This window comes from Chlorella variabilis (assembly GCF_000147415.1).
Source record: "Chlorella variabilis unplaced genomic scaffold CHLNCscaffold_12, whole genome shotgun sequence".
Taxonomy (NCBI): Eukaryota; Viridiplantae; Chlorophyta; class Trebouxiophyceae; order Chlorellales; family Chlorellaceae; genus Chlorella; species Chlorella variabilis.
This window is the reverse complement of record NW_005435076.1, coordinates 1,007,188-1,033,022: the sequence shown is the minus strand read 5'-3', so window position 1 is coordinate 1,033,022 and position 25,835 is coordinate 1,007,188. Positions and strand designations below refer to the sequence as shown.

At 68.5% G+C, this 25,835-nt stretch overlaps 7 protein-coding genes across 7 annotated transcripts; 4 read left to right on the top strand and 3 right to left on the bottom strand.

Annotated features, from left to right (window-relative positions):
• Positions 1 to 1,144: 1,144 nt before the first annotated feature.
• Positions 1,145 to 4,601, top strand: CHLNCDRAFT_24142 (hypothetical protein; the record flags this gene model as incomplete). Its single annotated transcript, XM_005847097.1, has 7 exons — positions 1,145 to 1,321; positions 1,940 to 2,122; positions 2,333 to 2,539; positions 2,690 to 2,895; positions 3,262 to 3,431; positions 3,585 to 3,805; positions 4,053 to 4,601. Coding segments are annotated over 7 exons (1,713 nt in total), but the record flags the coding sequence as incomplete, so codon positions are not given.
• A 693-nt stretch (positions 4,602 to 5,294) lies between these two features.
• Positions 5,295 to 8,078, bottom strand: CHLNCDRAFT_24292 (hypothetical protein; the record flags this gene model as incomplete). Its single annotated transcript, XM_005846902.1, has 9 exons — positions 5,295 to 5,501; positions 5,638 to 5,688; positions 5,890 to 6,161; positions 6,322 to 6,465; positions 6,661 to 6,774; positions 6,965 to 7,068; positions 7,245 to 7,504; positions 7,714 to 7,863; positions 7,977 to 8,078. Coding segments are annotated over 9 exons (1,404 nt in total), but the record flags the coding sequence as incomplete, so codon positions are not given.
• A 472-nt stretch (positions 8,079 to 8,550) lies between these two features.
• Positions 8,551 to 9,506, top strand: CHLNCDRAFT_134928 (hypothetical protein; the record flags this gene model as incomplete). The annotated part of the gene is made up of 3 exons (XM_005847096.1): positions 8,551 to 8,608; positions 8,830 to 9,291; positions 9,388 to 9,506. 3 exons carry the CDS (start codon positions 8,551 to 8,553, stop codon positions 9,504 to 9,506), a joined length of 639 nt encoding a protein of 212 aa, XP_005847158.1.
• Positions 9,507 to 9,519: 13 nt separating this feature from the next.
• Positions 9,520 to 11,332, bottom strand: CHLNCDRAFT_35834 (hypothetical protein; the record flags this gene model as incomplete). The annotated part of the gene is made up of 4 exons (XM_005846901.1): positions 9,520 to 10,071; positions 10,194 to 10,499; positions 10,675 to 10,961; positions 11,095 to 11,332. 4 exons carry the CDS (start codon positions 11,330 to 11,332, stop codon positions 9,673 to 9,675), a joined length of 1,230 nt encoding a protein of 409 aa, XP_005846963.1. The 3' UTR covers positions 9,520 to 9,672.
• A 448-nt stretch (positions 11,333 to 11,780) lies between these two features.
• On the top strand, positions 11,781 to 13,254 carry CHLNCDRAFT_52833 (hypothetical protein; the record flags this gene model as incomplete). The annotated part of the gene is made up of 7 exons (XM_005847095.1): positions 11,781 to 11,848; positions 11,968 to 12,071; positions 12,175 to 12,239; positions 12,326 to 12,542; positions 12,648 to 12,893; positions 13,040 to 13,197; positions 13,252 to 13,254. 7 exons carry the CDS (start codon positions 11,781 to 11,783, stop codon positions 13,252 to 13,254), a joined length of 861 nt encoding a protein of 286 aa, XP_005847157.1.
• Positions 13,255 to 15,836: 2,582 nt separating this feature from the next.
• On the bottom strand, positions 15,837 to 18,858 carry CHLNCDRAFT_58094 (hypothetical protein; the record flags this gene model as incomplete). Its single annotated transcript, XM_005846900.1, has 7 exons — positions 15,837 to 15,977; positions 16,119 to 16,901; positions 17,042 to 17,205; positions 17,334 to 17,448; positions 17,590 to 17,699; positions 17,825 to 18,135; positions 18,320 to 18,858. 7 exons carry the CDS (start codon positions 18,856 to 18,858, stop codon positions 15,837 to 15,839), a joined length of 2,163 nt encoding a protein of 720 aa, XP_005846962.1.
• Positions 18,859 to 19,522: 664 nt separating this feature from the next.
• On the top strand, positions 19,523 to 22,476 carry CHLNCDRAFT_24125 (hypothetical protein; the record flags this gene model as incomplete). The annotated part of the gene is made up of 6 exons (XM_005847094.1): positions 19,523 to 19,699; positions 19,861 to 20,356; positions 20,525 to 20,759; positions 21,002 to 21,119; positions 21,253 to 21,383; positions 21,540 to 22,476. Coding segments are annotated over 6 exons (2,094 nt in total), but the record flags the coding sequence as incomplete, so codon positions are not given.
• Positions 22,477 to 25,835: the final 3,359 nt, after the last annotated feature.

Below are 25,835 nucleotides of genomic sequence, written 5' to 3'. Positions count from 1 at the left end.
CGCCCACCCCCCCTGTCAACTCTGCAGCTGCTGGTCATGTACTACACGCGCGCCCTGGCACACCTCAAGTCCATGTGGTTCTCCTCGGTGGCCAACTCCATACTCTGGTTCGCCTTCCTCAAGGTGGGCAGGGCAGCGGGTGGAGGCGGGGGTGGTGTGATGGTTTGGTGGTGGGTGGGGTGCGTAAAGGCAGGTCTGGCGGATGCCGTGCTGCCTGGAAATCTTGTTGCCACGAAGCTGAGGCTGCTGGCTCATGCCCTCCGCCGCAATCCCCACAGGCGATGTACCGCGCCACGCTGGGGCGCTGGATTGCGGGGCGCATCACCTTCAAGGTCACAGCCAAGGGCCTGCAGCGCATCGCAGACCTGCCGATCAGGTGCGCGCGGCACGCAGAGGGCCGCCTGTGTGCCTCCGCACCAGCGCAGCTGCCTAGCTCTGCACTGCCGCGCCCTCCCACCCTCCCCTGCTCTCCTTGCTGGCCCCCGGCCTGCCCGACCATACCTTTTGTGCCCGCCCCGCAGGGATGTGTGGGTGTCGGCCCTCTTCTTCATCGCCTCGGTGGTGTGCCTGGGCTTTGGGCTGGCCCACTTCTTCCGCGGCCCCCTGGACACCCCGCTGGCCATCTCGCTCATCTTCATGATCTACAACATCATACCGCAGTTCCTGCTGCTCCAGGTGGGGGGGGGTGGGGGTGGGGTGGGGTGAGGGTGCGCAGGGTGGCCACATGCGCAGCGCGTGGCCACACGCCTGTGCCGGGCGTGTTGCGCAAGCCTGGAGCAAGGGGGTAGTGTTTCCCAGGAAGCGCTGGCCCTGTTACGTTCTGCTACCGCCTGTGCCTGCAGTACACCATGTACCGCAAGCCCATCGTCTTCAACGCCATCTGCAAGCTGGCCATGCTGCTGTCCACGCTGGTGCTGGTGCTGGGCGTGGTGCTGGTCTGGCTGCTCTACCCTCGCTCATACGACTACAGCCAGGCAAGGCAGAGGGCCTAGGGGGGAGGAGAGGGAGGACTTTGAAGCGGGGGGCAGCCAGGGGCAGCTGCGGCCAGGCCTGAGCGTTGAAGGTCAGCGTGGCATGCAGCACACAGCAGGCGGGATGCCGACCCCCTAACCATGCCCTCCCTGCCTTCTTCTCGCCCGCTCCGCAGGCGCTGAGCCAGACCATGTTTTTCTTCGACACCCAGAGAGAGGGCTACCTGCCGCTGAGCAACCCGGTGTCGTGGCGCGGCAGCGCGTTTGTGGCTGACTACAACAGCAGCGCCACGCTGGCGGCAGCCACCCCCAACGCCACATTCGACTCGGGCTTTGGATCCTTTGGCTCGGTGGGTTGTTGGGGCTTGCTACACTCTGAGCCAGGGGCCGGCCGTGCGCCAGTGTCTGTGGGAGTGCTGGGCCGCAGCGCTGCCCATGTCCCTGCCTGCCTCCCACCCTGCGCTCACCCGCGCTGGGGTGCAGGAGTTTGGCAGCGACCCGTTTGGCGGCATGCTGGGGGACCCCATCCGCGGCCGCCGCCTGTTCCAGAGCGACGACCCCTTTGCCGCCACTGCCGACAGCGGCGGCGACGCAGGCGGCTCCAGCTTGGGCGATCCCTTTGCCACCGGCGCAGGCAGCAGCGACCCGTTTGCCACCGGCGGCGGCAGCGACCCCTTTGCCACAGCTGGCAGCGGCGGCGATCCGTTCGACCCCTTTGCCGGCAGCAGCTCCAGTGCTGGCGACCCGCTGGCCGAGGCGGCGGCGGCCGTGGCTGACGTGGCGTGGGACCTGGGCGGCGGCTGGATCAGCGGCATGAGCGGAGGTGCGGACAAGGGGAGCGGTGGGGATGCATGTGGGGTGGGACGCACATCCTCCCGTAGCCAGCCCTCCCTGTGCTTCCGTGCCTCCACCTGCACTCCCTCCCCTCCCGCCAACACGCCCCCCGCTCCCTGGCAGGCAACATCAAGGCCACCACCCCCATCGCCTTCACCACCACCCTGCTGGTGTGGGCCCTCATGGCCTTTGGCCCCGGCTTCACGGCGGCGGGCCAGGCGGGCGCAGCGCTCGACTCCATCCGCTGGGGCAGCGACTACCTGCTCAAGGTGCACAAGGCGCTGCCCGGCACCAACAACAGCATGATCATCACGCGGGTGAGCAGGCCTGTTGGGAGGGGGCTGGAGCGGGGAGGCAGGCGGGACGATGGGGAGAGACGGACAGCGGGGGGAGCCCGGCGGGCACACCCCAGGATACCTCTGTTGGCGCGGCGAGCCATGGCCGACCGCATCCCCTTCCACATTCTGCCTGACCTCCCCCTGCCCCCTCCCTGCACCCTGGCCCTCCTGGCCTGTGCCATGTGAGAGCAGGTGGGCGACATCGACACCGAGATGCTGCTGTGGTACCGCCCGGAGGAGCAGGGCCTGCCCCGCCCCGCCTTTGCCGTCGACCTCACCACCGGCGGCTCCGACCTGGGCGGCAGCGTGGCCGCCGCCCTGGCAGCCTCCTCCATTGCCTTCCGCAACCAGAACGACACGCAGTATGCGGGGCAGCTGCTGGCCAAGGCGCAGGAGGTGGGCGGGCACCCCCGGGGGAGCGGCTGCCTGGGCGGCGGCAGCAACCAGGGGCTGCCAAGAGGCGAGGCCTCGCCTTGCATCCAGGCACCACCCAATCCTCCTCCCTCCCTCCCTCCTTCACCACCTCCTTCACCTCCCTGCCCGCAGGTCTATGAGTTTGCCAAAGCGGTGAAGGGCCGGTTTGGCGACGGCGACTTCAACCTCACCGTCCTCTACAACACCTCCACCTTTTACGACGACCTGGCCTGGGCCGCGGGCTGGCTGTACAAGGCCACCAAGCAGGCAAGCGCACGCACTGGGGGGCAGGGCCAGCCCAGCCGGCACCGCCTGGAGATGGCGGCGCCCCGAGCGGCGTGCTGCCGCTGCCGCTCATGCCGTCTCGCCACCCCCACCGCCACAGTCAGTGTACAGCGCACACCCCTCCTCCTGCGCAGGACTCGTACCTGTCTGATGTGTACGACTTCTACGTCAAGCACTTGGAGGACGAGGCCCCCATCTCAGACTTCAAGTGAGCAGTGGCGGGGTGTGGCGGTGGTGGTGGTGGCGGTGGTGGCTGATGGCGCGGTCGTCACGCCCACCCTCTGTGCTGCATGCCTGTGTGCTGCTGCCTGCCCCTGCCTCCACTCCCTCCCACGACCCACCCGCTCGCCCTGCCTCTGCCGGCCCCAGCATGACCCCTGCCTGGCCTCCCCCTGCCACCCCACCCCGCCCCTGCCCAGGTACGCGTACGACTGGGACAACGTGTTCTGGCCCCTCAACCTGCTGCTGGCCCAGGAGACCGAGCGCTCCACCTTCCGCCAGCAGACCGAGCTGTTCCTCAAGAACTGGATCTGCGCCGGCAACGCCGCCAACTACACGCAGCGAGGGCGGGCATACAACCCCATGAGCGGTGCGGCTTGGGAGGTTGTGCTTGTGCTTGTGCTTGTGCTTGTGCTGCACCAAGCCGTGTGCATGGGCATGGAGAACCTTGCAGCTCCTGTCGGCCGCAGGCCTGTCCCGCCCTCCCATCACCTCCCCCCCCCCCCCCGCCGCCCGCCTGCAGGCTCTCTGGGCGCCACCGCCAACGCGGCCGCCATGTCGCTGATGTATGCTGACCTGGCGGAGGCCTCCTCCCCCACCCTGGCCCGCGAGTACCGCTGCTGGGCGCTATCCCAGGTGCGGTACGTGCTGGGCGACGCGGGGCGCAGCCTGCTGGTGGGGCACGGCAAGAACCCGCCCAAGCGCACCCAGGACCGCGCCGCCGCCTGCCCAGACCCGCCAGAGGTGAGCGGGAGCGGCGCGCGGTGGCTGTGGGGTGGGGGAGGGGCACGGACTGGCTGGTGGCTGTGCTGCGGAGCTGCTGCCGGCTGGGCAGGGCTTAGGGACAGGAGGGGTGGGCATTCCTCGTGGGGCTGCAGGCACCCTGCTGCTGCGGCTTGCTGGCAAAAGGCTGGGGTGGCGCATGGGCGCCCGGCGTGCCGCCACTCATGGGACCTCTAGCGCCCACCACGCCTGCCCGTCGCACCCGCAGGTGTGCAATCGCGTGACGGGCCTGCTGTCTCCCGACCCCGACAGCCACGTGCTAAGCGGCGCGCTGGTGTACGGCAGCGGGCGCTGCGACGCGTTCAAGGATGAGCGGGGCGCCGACAGCAACCGCGTGGGCATCGAGAACAATGCGGGGCTGGCGGCGGCGCTGGCGGGCGTGGCGCGGGTGGGTTGGCCCTGGCCTGCGGGGAGGCTGGCGGGCTGGGCAGGAGGGTTAGCAGGCAGAGGGCCCCGCCAGGGACGTCCAGCTGGCACCTGCACCTTGGCAGCCTCGCTTCCTGGCTCACCGTTCTTGCGCTGCGCCCCCTGCTGCCGCCCCTCTGCAGCTGGACCCCGGCCTGTGGGAGGTGTGCCTGCAGGACTACGGCATCTACCGCTCCTCAGCCATTTGTGGCACCTACCTCTCCGTTTAGTCCCCAGGCCTCAGCTAGCTCCACAAGCACTGGCAGAGCAGTTTCCATGTTTCCTTGCACAGCACTTCTGGCGCGCTTCCTCGCTCGCACTCCCTGAGGCACACTGCGATACGCTGATCTGATGTCTCTCTTCTTTCCTCCCCACCCCTCTTCTTTCCCCCGTCCTCTCTTCTTTCTTGATTCGTCAACCCATCTGTCGCAGGGCGCGCCATCGCGCTTGCCCCTGCTAGGTAGCTTGCTTGCACAGCAGATCCCGAGCGCCGATGGCCCTGCGCTCCCGTTGATGCGAGTTGATACTAGCGACCGCCGTTGCAGGCACCGTGCTGTGCACATGCAAGACTGCCTCCTCAGCTTCTTCTGTACTTGAGCGGCGCAAGCGCTAGGGATTGCCGGAACTCACCAGCTTTGAAAAACTCAAAAACCCCTTTTGTTGTCCCCCCCCTCCCCCCTTGTGGAGCAATGTTACGTACTGCGGCAATGCATGCACGCCCCCACCCTGTTGTCACACTACCGATTGCTGCACCCCCTCACAATGTGGCTATCCCAGTTCCATTACAAGGCATGTACAGAGAGCAAGGCAGAGGATAAATAGAGATAGAGCAGAGCGTACACAGGGAGCATGCATGGGGGGCTTGGGGGCAGAGAGCTGGGTACAAGGCATGCACGTCCTGGAAAAATGGCGGCGCGGGGCGAGGCACGAGTGGCCAGGCCCCTACAAAAAGCTACACGAGGGGGGCAGAAAGCGAGATGAGCAGCAGGCCGGGGGAGACATCCCCTGGCCCGGAAGTCGCGTCGGCCGGCTGTGCCTGCCGCCATCATGCGGACGCCACCAGCTGGGCATCCGGCCCGCCAGACACCAGCTTGCCGGCGTGCGGCGCGCTGCTGCCGCAGGCATCGCGCGCCGAGGCACCCAGCGCCGCGGGCTGCAGCCCGGCGTTGCACAGGTTGGCAAAGGCGCGGGTGTGGCGCATGCCGTACTGGTCCAGCCGCCCGCAGGCGCCCTCCCAAGCGCCCACCATGCCCTGCAAGTGCCGCGCCACCGCCAGCAACAGCGTCAGCAACACATGCGTTGCAGCCAGCGCGGCAGGGCAGCAGCTTGCATGTCGGTGTGGCCTCTCAGCAGCCCACTCCTGGCCTGCATACACAGCAGCAACTAACCCGCAGGCAGTCCCAGTCGTCCACCAGCGCGGCGCCTGCGGGGCGCGGCAGCTCGCCGCCCACCAGCAGCTCAGCCAGGCCGCCATCGTCGCCGCCCCGGCCGCCATCGCCACCCAGCAGCAGCTCCGGGGCCAGCAGCTCGCCGTACTTGGAGCGCAGCAGGGCGAGCGCGTTGGTGTGGGTGAGGAGGTGCTGCACCGCGGTGTGCACGCTGGCGTCCAGCTCAGCACGACGCGACACCTGCACGCTTACAAATGACGCAGCCGTGAGCGACAATGCGAGAAGAGCCGCACCAAGCTCCGCCGGGTGGAGGGGGTGCTGCCTGGGCCACCAGGCGGCAAGGGCGCGGCCGGCGTGCCGCCCACTCGCCTCGGCCTCTAGATGGCGCCGGGCCTCAGCCTTGGCGGGCCCCTCCTCCGCCGTCTGGTACCGATGGTACAGCGGTACCAGGTCGGCCTCGCGCTGCGGCACCGCGCCCAGCGGAGCCCAGGGCAGGCCGTTGTCGGCGGCCTGCGCGCCATAGTCTGCGGCCAGGCAGCGCGCGCCGCCAAACACAGAAACCTCAGCTGCTCGGCGCATGCAGCACATCACACTTGGGTCGCATCGGAGCGCCCTACATGCCGCCCGGGGGCCATCCAGGGGCCAGGCAGGCAAGGCCCCACGCGCCGCCGCCGCGCCGCCCACCTATGTTGCCGCCGCCCTCAAACTCCGCCGCGGGCTCCTCGCCGATGATGAAGCTGCCGAAGCGCATGACGTGAGAGCCCTGGGTGTATGTGAAGTTGCGGGACACGCGCGCCTTCACCAGCTGGAACTGCTTCTTCAGGGTCTCTGCGGGATTTGCGGGGAGGCGGGAGGGCACAGGCGGGTGCGGGTGGGTGTCGGGCAGAGGGGGCAATACACCGGTGTCAGGCAGCAATACGCCCAGCTGGCAGTCCCAGGAGCAGCAAGCAGCACGCCAGCCGGGCAGCGATGCGCGGGCGGCGGGCTCCAGCCCCCGAGGCCCACCCCAACCCCACACCCCACCTATCGTCAGGTCCGAGGCGTCTGCATTCTCCATCCACGCCACCGAGTAGAGGTCGCCCAGGCAGGTGCCAAACTCGGGGGGCGGGGAGGGGGCCATGCCCGGGCAGTAGGTGCCTGCGGCAGGGGGGGTGGCAGCGGGTGGGCACCATGCAGCAGGTTGCTCACACCTGGAGAGGCGTCGCTCCGGCCAGTCCCGGCACTTCCTCGCCCACCGCGGCCCGGCTTCGCCGGCGCCAAGCCGCGGCGCCGCAGCACCGCAGGCGCTCCCCCCATGCCCCCCGCCCGACCCCCGCCGCCGCCTCACCCCACGACGACTCGTGTCCGTTGGATGCTGTGGTGGCATACACGGACAGCGAGTCCTCCAGCATGCCCTCAAACATGCTGCCGCTCTCGCACGCCTCCATGTAGCTGCAGGCGGGGCAGGGGGGAGGCAAACGGATGAGCAGGCGAGTCCTCGGTGTTGGCAGCAGCAGCAGCAAGGCGAGGCAGCGGGGTGCCAGCGCTGCTGGGAGGCGGCAGGTGCTGGGGCAGGGCGGCCGGCCCGCGCGGCGGGGCGCCCCCCCCGGCGGCAGCGCGGCGCTCACATGACCATCTCGGCAAAGCCGCCCGCCCGGGACTTGTTGGCCACCACGGCGTGCAGCTGGTCGGCATAGAGGAAGGGGCCGGAGGGCATGCCCACCACCCCCGGGGCGCCGTGGTCCGAGTAGTAGACAAAGACCTTGTCGGTGGGGCCGCTGGCGATGACGCGGCCGCTGGCGTGGCGCGAGCGCGGGCCCACGCCCTTGGCGTCGCCCGCCAGCACCGCCAAAAAGTTGGCGGCGCTGACGGCGTCGCGGGAGTAGTCCTGCGGCGGGGCGGGGGGCGGGGCGGGAGGCGGGGAGGGGGCCGGCGGGGGCAGTCAGTATGCGGGAGGCGGGGTGGGGAGTTTGAAAGGCCTGGGGAGGCGGGAGCTGGGGACGGCGTGCCGGCAACTGCCGGAAACACCACTCCTGCCGCCGCACGGCACGCTGGCTGCTGCTCCTGCTCCTGCTGCTGCGCCTGCTGCACGCTCACAATCGGCACGCCGGCATACACGTCTGGGCCGTGCGGGCGGTTGAAGAGCTGGCCGGGGTGCGGGTTGGCCGGGTTGTCGGCAATGTCGTCGTACATCATCGTCACAATGCGGTCCTCCTTGACGCCGCCACGCCGCAGCACCTGGTATGCCTGCAGGGGGGGCAGCAGGAGGGAGGGGGGAGTGGTGGGAGGGTGCGAGGCAAGGTGGGGCGAGGGCCTGACGGCTTGTGGGCGGTGCAGCACGCAGTGCCGGCGGGTCGCACGTGGGCCACGTCGGCTTGGTGGCGGTAGTTGCCCCAGCCGGCGGAGCCGGCAATCAGCAGCGCCCACAGCTCGCCTGCAGAGGTGGTTTGGGGAGGCGTCGGCGGCAGCGCGCGGCGGGTTGTGTGGCGGCGGCGAGCGGCGGCGGCAGGGATGCAAGCGGCGCTGCGCCTGCCGGATGCAACAACCGCATGTCCACGAATTGCCAGGGCGATGGGTGGCCCAGGCAAGCAGCGGAGCGGCCACCGCCAGCGCGCCCTTTGCCGCCCTACGCACCTGTCTGCTGCAGCTCCCTGGCACCGGCCCCAGCAGCCACTGCAAGTAACAGAGCGACGGCAGCTGCCGCAGTAAGCCTCCGGGACGCCATTCTCTCGGGTGGCCGCAGGATCGCACGGGTGCCGCCACAGCCTGCCTCCCAAGCTGTCCTGGGAAGCTTTGTAGCGGTGCAGGGCAATGGGAAGCGCGTCGGATAAGCCTGAGACTCATTTTGCTGACACTGCAAAATGGAGGAAGGCAGGGCGATGGATGAGCCGGGGGGCTGCTCCTCAGCTTTGTTGTGTGCGCTACACACGAGGTATGCACGCTAAGCAGCGCGTGCGGATAGCCAGCACAGTGGATCACATGCGGGCGACAGGTGAGAAAATGACAGCCTGGGCTCCCTCGATTGAGGAGGTGATGTTTAGGATGCATCCGCAAAGCAGGGGGTAACACACGCGACCAACACAGCACCAGCGCCGGCGCCCGCCCATCTGCCGCCACCGCCGACTGTGCGGCAGCCGTACGGCTTTGCTGTTGCCCAGCAAAACCGAGGATGCAGCTGCATGTCACTGGTCCCTGCCCCTTCATGTCGCGCAGGCTTGCTCGTTGGCGTGGTGAGCGACACGCACGGCGTGTGGGACCCAGCGCTGCGCGGCGTGTTTGCCGGCGCCCACCAGCTGGTGCACGCCGGCGACGTGGGCAACCACGGAGGGCATGCCGCAGTGCTGGGCGCCCTGCAGCGCATCGCCCCGGTGACAGCCGTGCGCGGCAACGTGGATGACGATGCAGCGGCGATGAAAGACCTGCCCATCACCGCCCTGCTGCACCTGGCGGACTGGTCTGTGCTGCTGGTGCACATTCTTGAGTCGCCCGAGGCGGCAGCAGCCATGGAGCAACACCAGCCCGATGTGGTCATCACGGGGCACAGCCACAGGTGGAGCGAAGCCACGGTGGAGACGGCGGCAGGCAGGCGGCAGCTGCGCCTCAACCCCGGCAGCGCAGGGCCGGCACGCTTCAAGCTGGGCCGCTCGGTGGCGCTGCTGGCGTTGCCGGAGCGAGGTGAGGAGGGGTGCCTGCCAGCTGGCTGCCCTCCCTGGCTGCCAAAACGCTTGCCTGATGATGCTAAGCCGCCGCACATCCGGGCGCTTGCTGCAGGCAGCGGGGCCTGGCCCACCGTGCGGCGCATTGAGCTGGCTTCCAAGGCGCCACCGCGGCTGCCAGAGGCGCGAGGCGGCGCGGCACGCGGCATGCGGCGGAAGCAGGTGGTGGGATGAGGGGCCGGGAGCGGCAGTGCGTTACAGGGCAGCAGCAAGAGACTGAGAACGTGAGTTCATGTGTTGTGCTAGCGAGCGCAGATGCAAACAGAAAGGGTGAGCACTGAGATTTGGCAAAACAACCGAGGGAGGAAGACGAGTGGAGGTGCATGCTGGGCTCGGCGCACTAGTCGGCTGCATGCCGCTGGAACTGCATGGCCCCCCCCTCAAAGGCGGGCCCCCCCTCCACGCTGCGAGCCATGCCGATGCCGCGCCAGGCGCCCGCCCCGCGCTGCGCCCGCCCCGAGTAGTAGAGCCGCCACTTGCCGCCCGCCATGCTGACCGCCCAGGGGCAGCCCACGCCGCCCTCGTCCCACGCCCCCGCCACGCCGCTGCCCTCCAGCACCGGCTGCGGGCAGCGCCGCCAGCCCCGCAGGCCGTCCTGCGACACCGCCAGGCCGATGCTGCGCCCGCCGTCTGCGCCCACCGCCTCGTAAAACATGAAGTACTGCTTGGTGTCGATGTCGCGCACCACGCAGCGTGTGGCGGCGCCCCGCGCGTCAAAGTCGGCCTCGGAGGAGCCGCCCTGGAGCGGAGGGGGGCCGCGAGTGGGCAGGGATTGGGAGGAGGCGCAAGACAGGCAACGGCAACAACACCACAGTGCTTAACTAAAGGACTCGGCAGGCTCCCCTGCAGTCCCCGCCGCACCTCGAAGATGGGCCCCATCTTCTTCCACTTGAAGCCGTCGGGCGAGGTGGCCAGGCCCACCACGTAGCGCTGGCGCGCGCGGTCGTACGAGTGGTAGTACATGCGCATGTCGCGGGGCCCCGCCGCCACCACCTGCGGCCCGCCCACAAACAGCTCGTCCCACTCCCCCGCCTTCCCCACGTCAAACAGCGCCCCCGTGTGGTGCTCCGCCTCGATGCGAGCCCAGTTGCGGCCGTCCTGGCTCATGGCCAGGCCGGGGCGCAGGCGCAGGCCCTCCAGGTCGCCGCCCTCGTCGTCCAGGCTGGCCTGCGGGCGGGTGAGGGCCGGGGAGGGCGTGGCGTGGGGCAAAGGTGGAACGGGAGCAGGGCATGGCTGTCAAGGGGGGAAGGCAGACACGCAGCTCAGAAGCAAATGGCAGGCAGGGAGCTTCCTCCAGCCTGTTCCACCCCACAACCCGCCATGCCCTGGCAAACGGCGCCACGCAGACCCCCCACCCCCCACGTGCCTGCGACATGCCCGCGGGCAGGGAGACGGGCTCAAAGGAGCCGCCGCTGTAGAACATCCAGTACACGCCGGTACCGCCGCTGACCGAGCTGCTGGACAGGATCTGCACGTCGGCCACGTTCATGTGGCAGGTGTCAAACCACCACCAGTCGCCGTTGGGCTCCAGCACCTTGCCCACGTCCAGCGAGCGCTGCGGGCCGCGGGAGCCCTCGATGCGCCCCGACCCCCGCCGCCAGTTGATGCCGTCGGAAGACACCGCCACGCCTGTGGGAGGCATGGGGGTGGGGTAAAGGCAGCCGGTGCAGGCATGAGTGCAGCGTACGATGCCAGCAAGCTTGCAGCATGCAGCATGCATGCTACTCTTCTTCTCCCAGCGCATATGCCACCGCCGCAGCACCTATGCTTCCGGAGGAGGGGAAGATGTCGTCCATGTCCCGGCAGGCCTCCGAGCGCCCCGTGTACCACATAAACCAGCGCTGCTCGTCATCTCCTAGGAAGTAGCGCACCACGGCATGGCCCACCCCCGCCTCGTCCCACGCCCCCGCCTCGCCGCACGGCAGCAGCAGGCCCGGCTGCACAGCCACGGCGCTGGAGGCGCCGTTGCTGCTAGACTGCAGGCACCAAGCGTGGGACATGCCGGGCAGCGAGTGGGCGAGGCTGAGCAGCCTCCAGGCAGGAAGCTCATTGTTCTGCGGCGAGCCAGCAGCGCGGCAGCACGCACCTGGCATGGCAATGCACGCTTTGATAACTGTCCTGGTGCTTTGATCAACCTGCGCGCAGAGACCCGGCCCCTGGGCGCGCAGGCGGGCAGGGCCTGTTCTGGCAGGGCTCTACAGCTCGCCAGCCCGCTCATTGTAAGCTCTGCGGGCATTTTTCGTGATGTTGTAGCTACAGAAAGATCCCACCCTCTTCTGGATGGGGGTCCAGCAGGGATCCAGGTGGCAGAGAATTCAACTCACACGGATGACATCCCACAGCACGGAGGGCCACCAGTTGATTATGATCGCAATGCGGTAGGCCCATGTAGAGCGCTCAGCTTAGTGTGCGATGGTTGTGGCGCGGCGCCCCAGCGCCCTGGGGGCTATGCTGCTGTCCACGCTCGTGATCATGTCGGCGATGGTGTTGCTGTTGGTTGCCTTGAAGCCCGGGAGGTGCGGCTCCCGCCCTGCCGCCTTGGGCCGGGTTGCGCTCCCGCCCACCTGCCGTTGCCACCACCTGCCGGCGGTTGGCACCTCCTATCTCCTCACCCCCACACCCATCTGCCCTGCAGGTTGGCCACCATGGGACCCTCTGCAGCCATTATTGGATTGCGCAGGCCCCGGTGTCAAGGACGCGGTCCTGGCCAAGCCATCTCTCAGCCACACAACCGGCCAGGTCGGTTGTCCGTGGAGTGTGGCCGACAGCGCCTGTGGGCAATGGCATTCCATGCATGCTTACAGCCCTCAACCCCTGTTGCCTCTTCTCTGCTGGACATCAGGCCGCCTCCCGCCAGGGACCATGCCGATGGAGCACCCCAGCCGGGCCACATTCAATAGGGTGCAGGTATGGTGAGGCAGTGGTTCCCGATGGTGTTGGGAAGGCTGTCGGGAGCCCTGCCTGCCCAAGCCTGGCCCACTGCCTCGCTGCAGGCCGACCCCAGCCTGCCGGAACGGGATGCCAGCATCGTGGCGGAGTTTGAGGCGGCGCCCTGGCTGCTGCCGCCGCGCACCAAGGCGCTGACGTACACGGGGGTGCACAATCTGGGCCAGCTGCTGGAGCTGCGGGCCACGCCCTTTGGCAAGCACCCCAAGACCATGACGCTGCTCACGCTGAACAAGCAGTTTGCCGTGATGACCCAAAACACGAGTGGGTGTGCAGCGCCGGCGCCGGCACGCTCCTGCCCACGGCTTGCTTGCCGGCGCGCGGCCGCTTCGACGGCCCCTCCCCTCCCGCCCTGCAACCTCGCTGCAGTCTACTCCATGGTCAAGTTTGGCGGCGTGCGCAACTACATCGTGGCCACCTGGGACCCCGGAGACCTGGCGGCCTGCGCCGACCTCAACCTGCCGTGCGCCGACGTCACCCGCTTCCTGCCGGAGCCGATGAACCGGGCGCAGGATGCGGGGGCCTTTGGCTCACACGACTACCTGGTGGTGTGCTGGCTGCGCTCCTTCCTGCTCACCCACCTGCTGCGCCAGGGCTTTGTGGTCTTCTCCACAGGTGGGTGCGCCTGGCGGCGTCCGGCGGCCCCAGCACCGCACCTGCCTCCAGCCTGGAACGTGTGCGCGCTGCCGCTCACCCCGCCTGCTCCTCCCATCCCTCCCTCCCTCCCTCCCTCTCTCCTCGCTTGCCTGCGCCCGCAACAGACAGCGACATTTCCTACTTCCTCAAGCCGGTGTGGGAGAGCTACATGCGGTTCATGGAGGAGGCGGGCGCCGACGCCGCGTTCCAGACAGAGGCCCCACGTGCGGCGCCGCTGCTGGCGGCACCCGTCGGTCCGGCGTGGTGCCGCATGAGGGTGTTGGTGTGTGTTCCCTGCCGACTGCCCCGCCACCTGTCGCTCCCGGCCCTACTGCAGTGAACGGCGGCAACTACTGCGTGCTGCCGACGCGCGCCGCCATCAAGTTTGCGGCCAGCTGGGCGGCGCTGGCCCGGCCGATGATCAAGGAGGGGCTGCATGACCAGCACGGCTTTTCCAGGATCAGCAGCAAGGTGTGGTCGCTCTGCGAGTCTCTGGACTCGTGCCAGCAGGCGCGTGCAAAGGTGAGGCAGCGCACACGGCGCATCCCTAGCTTCCTCGGGGCCAGCCTCTGCGTGTCTGCGCTCTGTCGACGCTGCTGGTACCGAGGGATCAGTCCAAAAAAAACTGCAGCATCCGCCATGTGTGATTGCAGCACAAAGGCAAAAACACCAGCGTCGCCCTGATTCGGAGGTACCTGCCTGGCTTCCTCAATTACTGGGACCATCTGTGCGCCCTGGGCGGGCCCCCGCTGGGCTTTGGTGAGCAGCTGCCCACCATGGACCCGTGCGACTGGTTTGCGTTCTACCTGCACCCCATCTGCGCAAACAGCACGCAGAAGGAGCAGCTGTTCAAGCTGCAAGGAGTGTGGCACATGGACGAGCAGAGTGAGTGCCGGGGTTGGCTGTGCTGGGCTGAGAGAGCCCGGCCTGTCAAGCCTTTCTCTGAGGCCCCTGCCTCCTGTGCTGCCTGCCGGGTGCGGGGCAGGCGGGACAAGTTGTGGGCTGCTGCCCCGTCAGCTGTGCCTCACACAGGCAGCTCATACACTGGGCCTGTCTCTTTATCATAGAAGCCTGCCTCTCTCTTGCTTCTCCTGCAGACTGTGGCCCCCGCAACAGCAGCTCGAGCCAAGTGAACGTGTGCCAGCCGCTGCGCTGGCGGGTGCCAGCCACGGAAGCAATGCTGTACGCCTGCCCGGCGTATGGTGTTGCACTGACGCATCGCCGTCCTCAGCGGCAGCCATTGCCTGCTCCCAGCTGACAGTGTTTGACCTGTAACCCCAACAACCCAGCCCTCCACAGTGCCCATCCACATCGGCAGGCGGGAGGAAAGCTGCAATGCCCGCTGAGATGGCGGGTGGGCGGCTGCTTGCCGGGCAGGGCAACTACCCTGATCAGTGACTACATGCGCTACTGTCTGCCGTGTGCTCTGTATTCTTGCGCTTCCCCTGTTCCGTAGCACCCCGCAGACCATGGCGCTAATCGTCTCAGCACCACGCCCCGCCTGTGCAGCGACGTGGGGGAGATTCAGGCCAGCGTCCCGGCGGCAAGGTAGGCAGCAGCTTGGGTCCTGGAGCCTCAGGTTTGGTGGCGGCATGATCGCGACGCTCCCCTCGTGCTCAACCCTGCAGCCCTCGCACCCAGGCGGCCATTGGCGGCTTCCGCGACTCCAGAGGCCAGCAACGGCAACGGCGCGCAGGTGTGTGGGTGCACAACGAAGAAGGGTCTGGAGCGGCGGAGGCGGCGCCACGGCGCCTGGGTAGCGAAGGTGCAGTGTTCTTTTGCCTGATTGCAGGTGGAGGGCCTGAAATATGATCACATCCTGCTGGCCATCCTAGACAGCAACCCCGTGTTGTCGTCCGCCTCCCGCACTGCACTGGTGACGGCAGCAGCCCTGGCAACGCAAAACTCTAGCAAGCTGTGAGCCTATTACTGGGTGGCTGGCTGCGGGCTCTTGAAGGGCCGCTGGGCCACCCTCCGTGGTTGTCAGTGACTTTATAGCGATGTGCTTGCGCCCTTCATCATGCATTCGGCACCTCCCTGTCTGCACCTCCCTGTCGGCACATCGCCTCCCTGTCGGTTATGGCGATGTGCTTGCATCCTTCATCATGCATTTGGCACCTCCCTGTTGGCTTGCAGAACGGTCATGTTCATTGATGAGCAGGGGCAGAAAGTCAGCGAGAAGCGGCTGCAGCTTGTGCAGGGGTAGGTGCCGCTGGTGCCACTGGCGCCGACCGCCTGGTGGGTTGCTTCACGCACGTGCCCCTTGCGATGTGCACAGGGAGCTGATGAGCCGCGGGGTGGAGGCGGCGTTTGTTGAGGAGGAGGTGGAGGCGGCATCGGTCGGCAAGGGGTCTGTGGCTGTGGGCGAGGTGGCGGACAATGTGGAGGCCGACCTGGTGGTGCTCAGCACAGCAGGTGGGAGGAGAGGGGCAGCGCAGACGGAGGGTGCTCGTTCGCATGGCCGGCTGAGCAGGAGGCCATCGCTGGCATGCGCTGCTGCTGGGCAGCCCCCGGTCCGTGACCTGCTTGGTGTTGACATGCCCAGGCATGCACGGCTCCCTGCTGCTGCAGCGGTGCACGAGAAGCATGTGGATGCCAACCTGCTGGCCGAGTTTGTGCCCTGCCCGGTCCTCCTGCTGCCGTGACCGCGGCTCAACAGGGCAATTTTCCTGGCGTGTGATGGTGTGAGAGCAACTGCCTGGAGCGGCAAGAGGCCTGAGAGTGGCTCATATGGCAAGGCAAGGCCGTAGGAAGACAAGCGTGTGGCTTGCCGATTGGCACGCGTCTCTGGTGTGGCATTGTGCCCCGCGCCGTGTCGCAAGCCTGTCCTGTGTGTACGATGTAATCTGCGTTTTCCTGACAACACAGCACAGGCAGGCATTGCAGGAGTGCGCTGCAGCTGTGGCATCCCCTGGTGGCCCCTCAGAAGGGCCCCAGCTGATCCACCCCCGATGCCGCCCCCTCCATGGCCTCAATGCCCCGCAGCTCCTCCCGCGCCTGCCGGTTCTGAGGCTCCAGCGCCAGCACCTGCCGAAAGTCGGCCTTGGCGCCGTCTGCATTGCCCTGCGGTGGCCAAGGGTGGGTAGTGGGGGTGAGGCAGTGGTGGCGTGTGTGGTGGTGGGGTGCAGCAAGAAGGGGGTGAGCCGCAACAGCTGCAGAATTGCAACAAGGTGCAGCGCAACCGTGGCCGCCTGCCGCCCCCACCTGCGCCAGCCGGGCGGAGCCGCGCCGCAGCAGTGCCTTGGCGCTCAGCTCCAGCTTCAGCGCCGCGTCGCAGTCGGCCTCCGCGGCGCCGTAGGACCCCAGCTTGAGGTAGGCCATGGCGCGGTTGGCGTGGTAGACGGCAGCCTGCGGGCGCAGCTGTATCGCTGCGCCGTACTGCCTTACCGCATCGTCGTACCGCCCAGCCCGGAACGCCGCGTTGCCATCCTCCTTGAACGCCTCGGCTGCCGCCGTCGCCGCATCCAGCGCGCTGTCGGCCTTCTTGCGCCTGCCATTGGCACGGGACGAGCCCGCAGGCTTCTTGCCACCGTCGCCGGTGGCCGTGGCTGCGGCCTCGGCGGGCGCTGGCGCCTGCGGCCGCCACCACGGCTGGTCGCCGTTGTTGCGCTCCGCCACCAGTGCCGCCGCCTCATCAGCCAGCATAGGGCCCAGCTTGGCTGCCGCTTGCAGCAGCACCAGATCCCGCTTATGCAGCGCCAGCAGCGACACAGACAGGGGCATGCCGCCGGGCACAGGCAGCGGCAGCACCACCTGCGGCACCCCAGACAGCGCCGCCACCGCAGCAAACTGCGCACACCGCGCCCGGAATGCCTGTGCCGCCTGCGCCTCGCCGCCGCTAGCGCCGCCTGCGCCTGCCGCTGCTGGCGGCGCTGGGCCGGGGGTGGTGGGCAGCACAAAGATGTATCCATCCATCAGCGACGCGCGCATGGCCGCCTGCAGCTCTGCCGCCAGCGCCCGCGCCTTGCTGTACAAGCCCTCGTCCACCTGCGCTCATGGGCCCGGCCCAGGCACACGGCAGGCGGCGACGTGAGCCGAAGCAGGCAAGGCAGGTGCGGGATCGGGGAAGCTGGGCTCGCAACCAGGCATCTTGTAAAGGACCTCGACCGCGGTTGAGCCCGGCTCACCAGCTGTGCCTCCTGCCAGTACAGCACCACCGAGGGCTCCAGCTGGCTCTGGTGCGCCTCCACCCAGGCGCCATACGCCTGCACAAACTCCCACTGCCGCACCACCTCGGCCGCGGCTGCCAGCGCCTGCAGCACTTGCTCCGCCCGCTGCTGCTTCTCCATTCCTGGAGGAAACGAGGCGCGGGAGTGCTGGAAAAGAGGTTGAGCAGAGGTGAAACAGTGGTGAGGTGAAAACAGCCGGAGCAGCAGGGATGGTGCAGGCGCAGCGGGCGGGGGTGCCGGTGCCGCTCACCTGCCGCCGCATCCTCCTTCTTCCTGTCGGGCATGAACGCCGCTAGCGAGGCCACCCGGTGGTAGAGCCACTCACACAGCGACAGCGCCTGCGCCTGGTCGGGACCCGCCCACCTCTGCACGCGCGTTGCGGCAGCAGCGCGGTGGCTCAGAAGCATGCAGGCTTTGAGCGGCCCCAATGGTGCCTGCCTGCTAGCCAGCCCGCCCTGCTGCACATGCCGGGGCAGCAGCAGCAGCAGCCGAGCGCGCCGCCTCACCTTGACGGCCGCCACCACGGCCGGCATCATCGCCCGCGTCTCCTCTCCCGCCGCCGCAAAGAAGTCCTCTGCCACCAGGTAGCGCAGCACGTCGGTGGAGGCGGCGGCGCCTGCGCCACACATGCACAGCGCGGGAAAGCATGCAGGTGAGCACAGGGGTGGGAGCCTGGCAGTGGAACAGCGTCACTTTGGCGGGAGTGTGGCGCGGGAGTGTGGCGCCCGCGCGGCGGCTCACCTCCCGGCAGGCGCAGCGCCTGGCCCGCCTTGAGCAGCAGCTGGGGGTCGGCAGCCAGCAGGGCGGGCGCCGCCAGGCTGCGTGAAGTGATGGCGGCTCCCTCCAGGGGCAGCACCCCCGCTGTGGTGCGCAGAGCGTAGGCTCCGCAGCAGCCGGCGGGCACGCGGGCGCTGCCCAGCTCGTCCACGGCCAGAGCCAGGTCAGCCAGGCCTGCCGCCACGCTGGCGGCAGCGCCATACTCGCCGCCGCCGTGGGTGTGCCCCTTGCCGGCGGGGTTGGGGGTGCCTGCGCCGCTGAGGAACAGCAGGGGCCTGCGGCGCAGAGAGGGCAGCAGGAGAAGGCGGAAGGTCAATAGCCATGGTTGAAGCTCAGTGGGAGGTTACAGAGGGGCTCACAGCATGCCGGCAGGCAGGCAGCACAGCAGCGCCAGTCGTCCACAACACAGCCATGCGGGCGTGTCGCAGCAGGCGGCCCACCAGGGGCGCAGGCGCTCACCCCAGGCCCAGAGGCTCCCCGTGGACCACCGCAATGCCCTGCGCTCCCGCCGCCACCAGTGCATCTGCGGGCCCGTAAGTCTGGCTGGCCGCTCGCTGCTCGCTCTTCCAGGGCTGGCAGCCGAATGCTGTCTCCAGGCTCTGCACATCCAGCCGATCAGACAGCACAAGGGTGCGCCCCGCCAGGCTGGCAGGTGTGGGCGGCGGCAGCGGCACCGACGGCTCCCGCAGCGCCAGCACCGCCGAAAACACCTGCTGCTTGCCCACTGCCGCACGCTGCACCCTGCCGCCCCTGCGGCGCCGCAGGTGCCGCACCAGGAGGCAGACGGCTGCCGCCACGGCTGCCGCGCCAGCGGCTAGCGCAAGCACAGGCAGCGGCGGTGGCGGCGCCGCTGCAGGTGCAGGCGGGCCGCGGCGGGGTGCTGCCTGTGCCACCGGCTGCTCCGCCTCCAGATCGGCCGGGGGGGTCTGCAGGGCTTGCTCCTCCTCCTCCTCGCCCGCTGTGGCTCTTGATGGACTGGTAGAAGTGTCTCGTGGCATGTCTGCTCCTCTTGCACACCTGCGGATTGGCGATTAGTGCTGCGCGTGCAGAGGCCCTGAAAAGGCGGGAATGCAGCGGGAGCCGAGAAGGTGTACCTCTGTCTCTGGGCTGGACATGGGGAGCCGCACGTGCCGGCTAACACAAGCGTGTTTCCGTCAAATCATTCTGCTGCAGCTGCAACTAGTTCCCACCGCCTCTGCGGGCAGTTGCGCGGTGGGAAGACATGCAGGCGGCTCTCCCTGCGGCTTCGGCGCGGCAGCTAGCACCCTGCCTGCATCCCCTTCCAACATGTACAGAAGCCGTGGCAGTTAGCCGACATGCGCAGTCCTGCTGGGCTCCTGGTCGACCCCTCGCACGGCCCCCACGGCCCCTGTCGGGCTCCCAGAAGCGTGACCAGCGGCCCCAGAGGTGCAATGTGAGTCCCCAGGCTGGCGATGGAGGTGCAGGCCGGCTGATGCAACGCCCGGCGGCAGCTGACATAAGCTGCCGCCGCTGCTCACCCCGGTGCAGGCTGAGGGCATGAATGGCGTGACGGTTGGGGGGCCAGAGGAGCTGAGTGGTGAGCGGCACGTGCAGTGGGGTTCATCGAGCCTCAGCACTGCCCTGGCTGCACACCGCCGCTGCTCTTGACCGTTGGTGTTCCGAGGTCTGCCGCCGCCGGCCCGCCGCCCGCTGCCGCTACCCCTCATCTTGCCTGCAGCCAAGGATCTGCGCCACCTGCTGCGCGCCGCCGAGGTGTCCCAGGAACCCATGGGGCAGACGCAGCCGCACCCGTACGCCGGATGTGTGCTGGTCAGCAGCGAGGGGGTGCCGCTGGCAGAGGCGTCGCAGTGGGCCCAGGTGCGCGTCCCTGGCTGGCAGCCTGGGTGGCGGCAGCATCCACCTGGGCAGTCCCATGTGCTCCCCACCCCCCCTGGACCCGCTCCTCCGCGTATCGCTGCTCGCGTTGCGCGGCGCAACTCTTGCCCTCACCCTCACCCACCCACCCCGCCGCCGCCGAGCAGGGCACCGAGGCGCCAGAGTGCGCGGCGGCGCGGCAGGCGGGCGGCGCCGCAGCCGGCGGCACCGCCTACCTCAACCTGGAGTGCGGCGACTGCCACGGCGACCGCGCGGCGGTGGATGCGCTGGCTGGGGCGGGCGTGGCGCGGGTGGTGGTGGGCATGCGCCACCCGCTGCCCCACCTGCGAGGCACGGCCCTGGCCCAGCTGCGGGCCGCGGGGCTGCGGGTGGCGGTGCTGGGGGAGGCCCCCTGCGGCGCGGGGGTGGCTGGGGAGGAGGCGGAGGCGGCGTTGGATGCGTGCCTGGCCGCCAACGAGGCGCTGCTGCACCGCGCCGTCATCAAGCGCCCCATGGGCCTCCTCAAGTACGCCATGACCCTGGACGGCAAGATTGCCACCCACACCGGGCACAGCGCCTGGGTCAGCAGCGCGCAGTCGAGGCAGCGCGTGTTTGAGACGCGCGCGCGCTCAGACGCGGTCATCGTGGGCGGCTGCACAGGTGCGGGGCAGGGCGGGCGGGGCCTGGGGCGGCCAGTGCGAGGGGCCGGCCTGCGTGGAGGCTGCCTGCGTGGAGGCTGCCTGCCGCACTGCCACCCCTGGCGTGCAAGCAGCCCGGCCCTCAATGCCCCCCCGCGCTTGCGCCACCCCCCCGCGCCGCCCCCTGCAGTGCGCCGCGACAACCCGCAGCTGACGACGCGGCGCGAGGGCGGCCACCAGCCCATGCGCATCGTCATGAGCCGCACCCTGGACCTGCCCGCCGAGGCCAAGCTGTGGGATGTCAGCCACGCGCCCACAGTGGTGGCCACGCAGCGGGGCGCGCGCCGCGACTTCCAGGACGCGCTGCGGCGGCGGGGGGTGGAGGTGCTGGAGTTTGACTTCCTCACGCCAGACGCGGTGGCCAGGTGGGCGAGCTTCTGGCTTGTGGTGTGGTGTGGTGTGGTGTGTGTGTGTGTGTGTGTGTGTGTGTGTGTGTGTGTTGTGGCGGAGGTAGCAGGCAGAGGCTGGCAGCATGCGGCATGCGCAGGGGGCTGGGGGGAGGCAGGGGAGTGCAGATGCCGAGGCACGCTGGCGCCGCCATGCCCCCACACCGTGCTGCCCTGCGCCCCGCCAACCCTGCGTGCCCTGGTGGCCCCCTGTACCGCAGGTACTGCTACGACCGCGGCTTCCTGCAGTGCCTGTGGGAGTGCGGCGGCATGCTGGCGGCGCCCGCCATCGCCACCGGCGCCATCCACAAAGCCATGGCATTTGTGGCGCCCAAGCTGGTGCGCCCCGCGGCCACCTTCAGCCGCAGCTGGGCAGCCGGGGATGCAGGCCTTTGCCTGCCTGCTGCGCATGTGTGGTATGTGCCAGCCTGGCACCCCAGCCGGCTGCCTGCTCGCCCCCTTGCGCCTGCAGATCGGCGGCAGTCGCGCCCCCACGCCCGTGGGCGACCTGGGGTTTGTGGAGATGACGCAGGCGCTGCCTCTGTCGGAGGTGCGGTGGCAGCAGGTGGGGCCAGACCTCATGCTCACCGGCTACTTGCCCCAGTCGGGAGGCCTGCGCGCGCTGGCGGCCGCGGCAGCCGAGGCAGACGCCACCGCCGTGGACAGCAGCAGCAGCGGCGGCGGCGGCGGCAGCGGCCTGGCAGCAGCGGCCGGCTCCGCGGCCGCCCTGGCCGCAGGGAGCGGCGGCGGCGGCGGCAGCGGGCGGGCGCCGCGCCACCCCGGCTCCAGGCTGGCGCCAGCTGGCGTGGCAGAGTTCTACAAGGCCTGGGACCGCTACGGCTGCTTCAGCAACTTCTCGCCGCACGCCATCAGCATGCCAGAGGGCGCCATGACGCCAGCACGTGCCCAGCAGCTGCACCAGCAGGCGCAGCAGGCGCAGCAGCAGCAGCAGGCGTGCGGCGGCGGCCAGGCGGCGGGGCTGCACCGCTGGCCCTCCACCGAGCACTACTACCAGTCCCAGAAGTTTGCTGGGGTGGCTCACCCCGAGGCGCAGGCACTGGTGGCGGCCATTGCAGCTGCCAGGAGCCCCGAGGAGGCGGCCAGGCTGGGGCGGCGCGCTGAGCGCCAGCGGCAGGACCTGCTGCGCCCAGACTGGGCCGCCAGCAAGCCAGCCGTCATGCTGGCCGCACTGCGAGCCAAGTTTACGCAGCACGACGGGCCCCGCCGGGTGCTGCTGGCCACGGCACGCAACTGCGGCGGCAGAGGGTGCGACGGCGGCACGGCCGCCAGCGGCGGCGAGCACCTGGGGCTGGAGATTGTGGAGACCTCGCCCAACGACTTCTTCTGGGGCCGCGGCTACAACGGCACAGGCAGCAACATGCTGGGCAAGCTGCTGATGCAGGTGCGGCGAGAGATGGCGGAGCAGGCGCAGCAGCCGGCGAAGCAGCCGCAGCAGCCCGCAGAGGCCCAGCAGCAGCCGCACCTGGCGCGGCGGCGGCAGCAAAAGCAGCAGCAAGGGCAGCCGCCATTGGCAGCGGCGCAGAAGGCTGTGCCCGACTGCTGCCTGCGACCTGTTGGCTTCTCCGCTCTGTTCCCAGGCACTCCCTTGCTGTATTGCTCGCCCCTGTGTGAACTCCCAAAGTTAGTAGTGTTTACCCCAGGGAGGCACAAAGTATCACTGCGTGTACTACACTAGTAGTGGCCGTCGGCGGACAGAGCACACGAGCGGCGCGCCTAACGGGGGCTGGCCATGGCTTTGTACAGTGAAGGGCAAAGCCGTTGAGTAGTGGTTCAGAGCAGCTCTGAACCACTATCCCCGTTCTGGCCCGTTGGTGGGCCAGATTTGGCCACATGACGACCAAGTGGCTGGTAGGCATCCATGTGGGAAGCCGCTGGGAAGGTGGCGCCTTGCACCATCCGGGCAGAGCGATACACACCCAGGTGGACTGCTAGGCTTGTGGGAAGGGCTTGATGATGTGAATGGAGTCTTGTGGATCCACCAAGGCGGGCGCTTGTTGAGGCGCAGACTCTCAACATAGTCTCTCGAGATACGAGAGGGCCTTTTTGCGGACGGGGCAGTCACTTGCGGCCGGCGCCATTTCCGCTCTGATTCGTCCTCCCTGCCTATTATGTGTATCATAATTGTCTCTAAACACACTCACATATCTTTGACCATCTTCAGAGGCCATGGCGCGCTGCACAGCTCTCCTTAGTGGGGCCGTGGCCGTCCTTGTGGCGCTGCTGGTTGCCCCCGTCTACTGCACCAGCTCTAGGAGGCTCCTAAAGGCAGATCAGGCGACTCTGTCAGGTGAGTGGGGCGGGCAAGAGGCCGGCTCATGGCGGCCGCAGTTGGCCTGAAGGCTGACACTTACGCCTTCACTTCTCTGTGTGCAGGCAAGGCCATCGTGATCTATCACGACCAAGGCGGCGTGCCCTCCAAGCGGTGAGTGGTAGAGGCGTGTACAGGAGTGCGAAAAAAGTAGCGGCCCCGTCGGGACACACGAGCGACGCTGCCACCGCCGCAACCCCTTCCGCTGCCGCAGGCTGCTCGCGGTGCGCACCCCTGCTGGCAGGCAGGTGCACGTGCAGCTTGGGGATGCCAACCAGCTGGCGGGCATCCACACCGGCATGCACATCGAGGTGTCGGGGCGGTGGCAGCAGGCGGCGGCAGCGGCTGGCGGCATGCAAGCCGCCGCCGCAGGTGCTGGCCCTGCCGCGGGCTCAAGCAGCTTCCAGGCGGCCACCATCCGCCGTGCCTCTGGAGCAGCCTTTGCAGCCCCCAAGGTGGCCAACGCTGCCGGCCAGATGATGGCAGCAGCAGCAGCAGCCACGACAACCCCCGCCGTCGCCCTCAGCACCAACCAGCTGATCACTAGTGCCGTCAACACCATCGTCGTCCCAAGTAAGAGCCTTGGCTGGCTGCCTGGTTGTGTGTGCTCTGCACCTGGCAGCCGACAGCGCAGCATCCATGCAGTCTTTGCCTGCCACACTCTGCACCGCGGCCCAGCCCCCCTTCTCATGCCCCCGCCCCGTTCTTGCCCCTCGCGCTGCCTTGCAGTTGCGGGCATGGCTGACAGCACCACCGCCTGCCCCGGCACCGCGCTGCCCAAGTTCAGCGTGGATGATGTGAAGAAGGCCGTGTTTGCAGAGTCCAACCCCAGCAGCCCCACCGTGGGATCCACCTTCAACAAGTGCTCCTACGGCAAGACCAAACTGACCACCGCCAACAGCCGGGTGGCAGACCTGGTGCAGCTGCCCTGCAATGGCATCACGTGAGTGGACTGCTGCCGGCTGCCAGTGGCTGCCTGAGCTGTGTTCTGCTGTTGCAGGCGCTGCCCTGCAGCTGAATGCACCACACGAGAAGGTGGCAGGCGTGCTGACTCCTCCCCTCCCTCCCTGTCCTGCCCTGCCTGCCTGCCTGCAGCAACGATGTGGCCTGGACCTTCAGCAAGTGTGATTTTGACGACTTTAATGGCTATGCCGATGCTGCCGACGAGGTGCTGCGCGCCCGCGGCGTCGACCTCTCCAAGTACAAGTACAGGTGAGGGCAAAGAGCGCCGCTGCCAGCCCTGCCGCCAGCAGCGCGGCACACGCCCTGCCCTGTTCCACTGCTCCCTCTCCCCGCTGCTGTGCCTGATTGGTTGCTGCCCGCTTCTCCCTCTTGCTGCAGGGTGTACCTGGTCCCTCCCGGCGCCTGCCCCTTCGTGGGCCTGGGCTATATTGGCTGCGACGGCAGCTACGACTGCCGCGCCTGGATCTCTGGCGATTTCTGGGCCACGCCACAAGCAATCACTCATGAGCTTGGCCACAACCTGTTCATGGGCCATGCTGGCTCCTTCAACAGCGCAGGCGTGTTTGACGAGTATGCCGACAGCAGCGGCCTCATGGGCTACTGCTGCACGGAGCGCTGCCCCAACACGCCGCATGCCTGGCAGATGGGCTGGATCAGCGTGCAGCAGCTTGACGGCAGCAGCCTCAAGGCGGGCCAGACAGTGACCGCCACGCTGTCCAGCCAGGCCGTCTCAGCACGCAGCGGGATGCGCATCCAGCCCAGCTGGACCGTAGGCGTGGACCCCATTTTCCTGGGCTACCGCACCAAGGCGCGTGGAGACGCCGGGCTGCTAACAGCGGACGTCAACAAGGTACACATCTACACCTCCCCAATCACCAACACCTACGATGCAAGCCTCACCACCTGGAAGGCGGCGCTGGGCAGCGCTGGCCAGGCCTGGGAGCACTCCACGGCCGGCCTGGTCGTGCGCCTCAAGGCGGCAACCAGCAGCAGCGCCACGGTGACCGTGTGCCGCAAGGGTGGCGTTGAGACCGCCGCCACCTGCGCAGCAGGCGTGGACAACGACTGCAACGGGCTTGCGGGGGCGCGCGACCCTGCTTGCACGGCGGATTATAGCCTATTACGCACATATTATACATAGCCTATTATAGCCTATTATAGCCTATTATAGCCAACAGTAGCCCACCCGTCCGCTCACAGAGAGCCATCGCGCCGGCCTCGCGCCGATCACCCCCACACCCCCACCCTCCACACTCACCCACCCACCCATCAGCATGTCAAGCAGCGAGGGAGCCAGCCTTGGGCAGCGCAGCCAGCAGCCGATCAGCAACCCGGCCTCCCGGGCATCCCTGCGGCCCGATTTCCCCCATATCGTGGTCAAGGGGCTCGCTCTGGAGGCCGGTGGGGGCCTGGGGGCCGCAGTCGCAGCCTTCGTTTTGTTTTGCCGGGCCAGCCTTCACCTGCCAGTGCCTGACTGTGTGCCTGTGACCTGCGTTGAGATTCGGGTGCGTGGGGGACGGGCGCAGCGAATGCCACCTGCGACTGACTCCTGCCCTGTGCGGCGCCCTGATGGGTGCCCGCCGCCGCCTTTCGTGGGCAGCACCAGAGGTCAGCATTGACCTCTGGCGCTCACCTGGGGAGCTACAATACCTCCATGAGCTGCGCCAGCAGCGCGCGGAGGAGCCCCCAGCGCGCCAGGTGGGGCGGGGCTGCGACCTCTCGCTGGTGGCGAAGCGGCTCCCCTCCCGGCCGCCCTCAGCTGA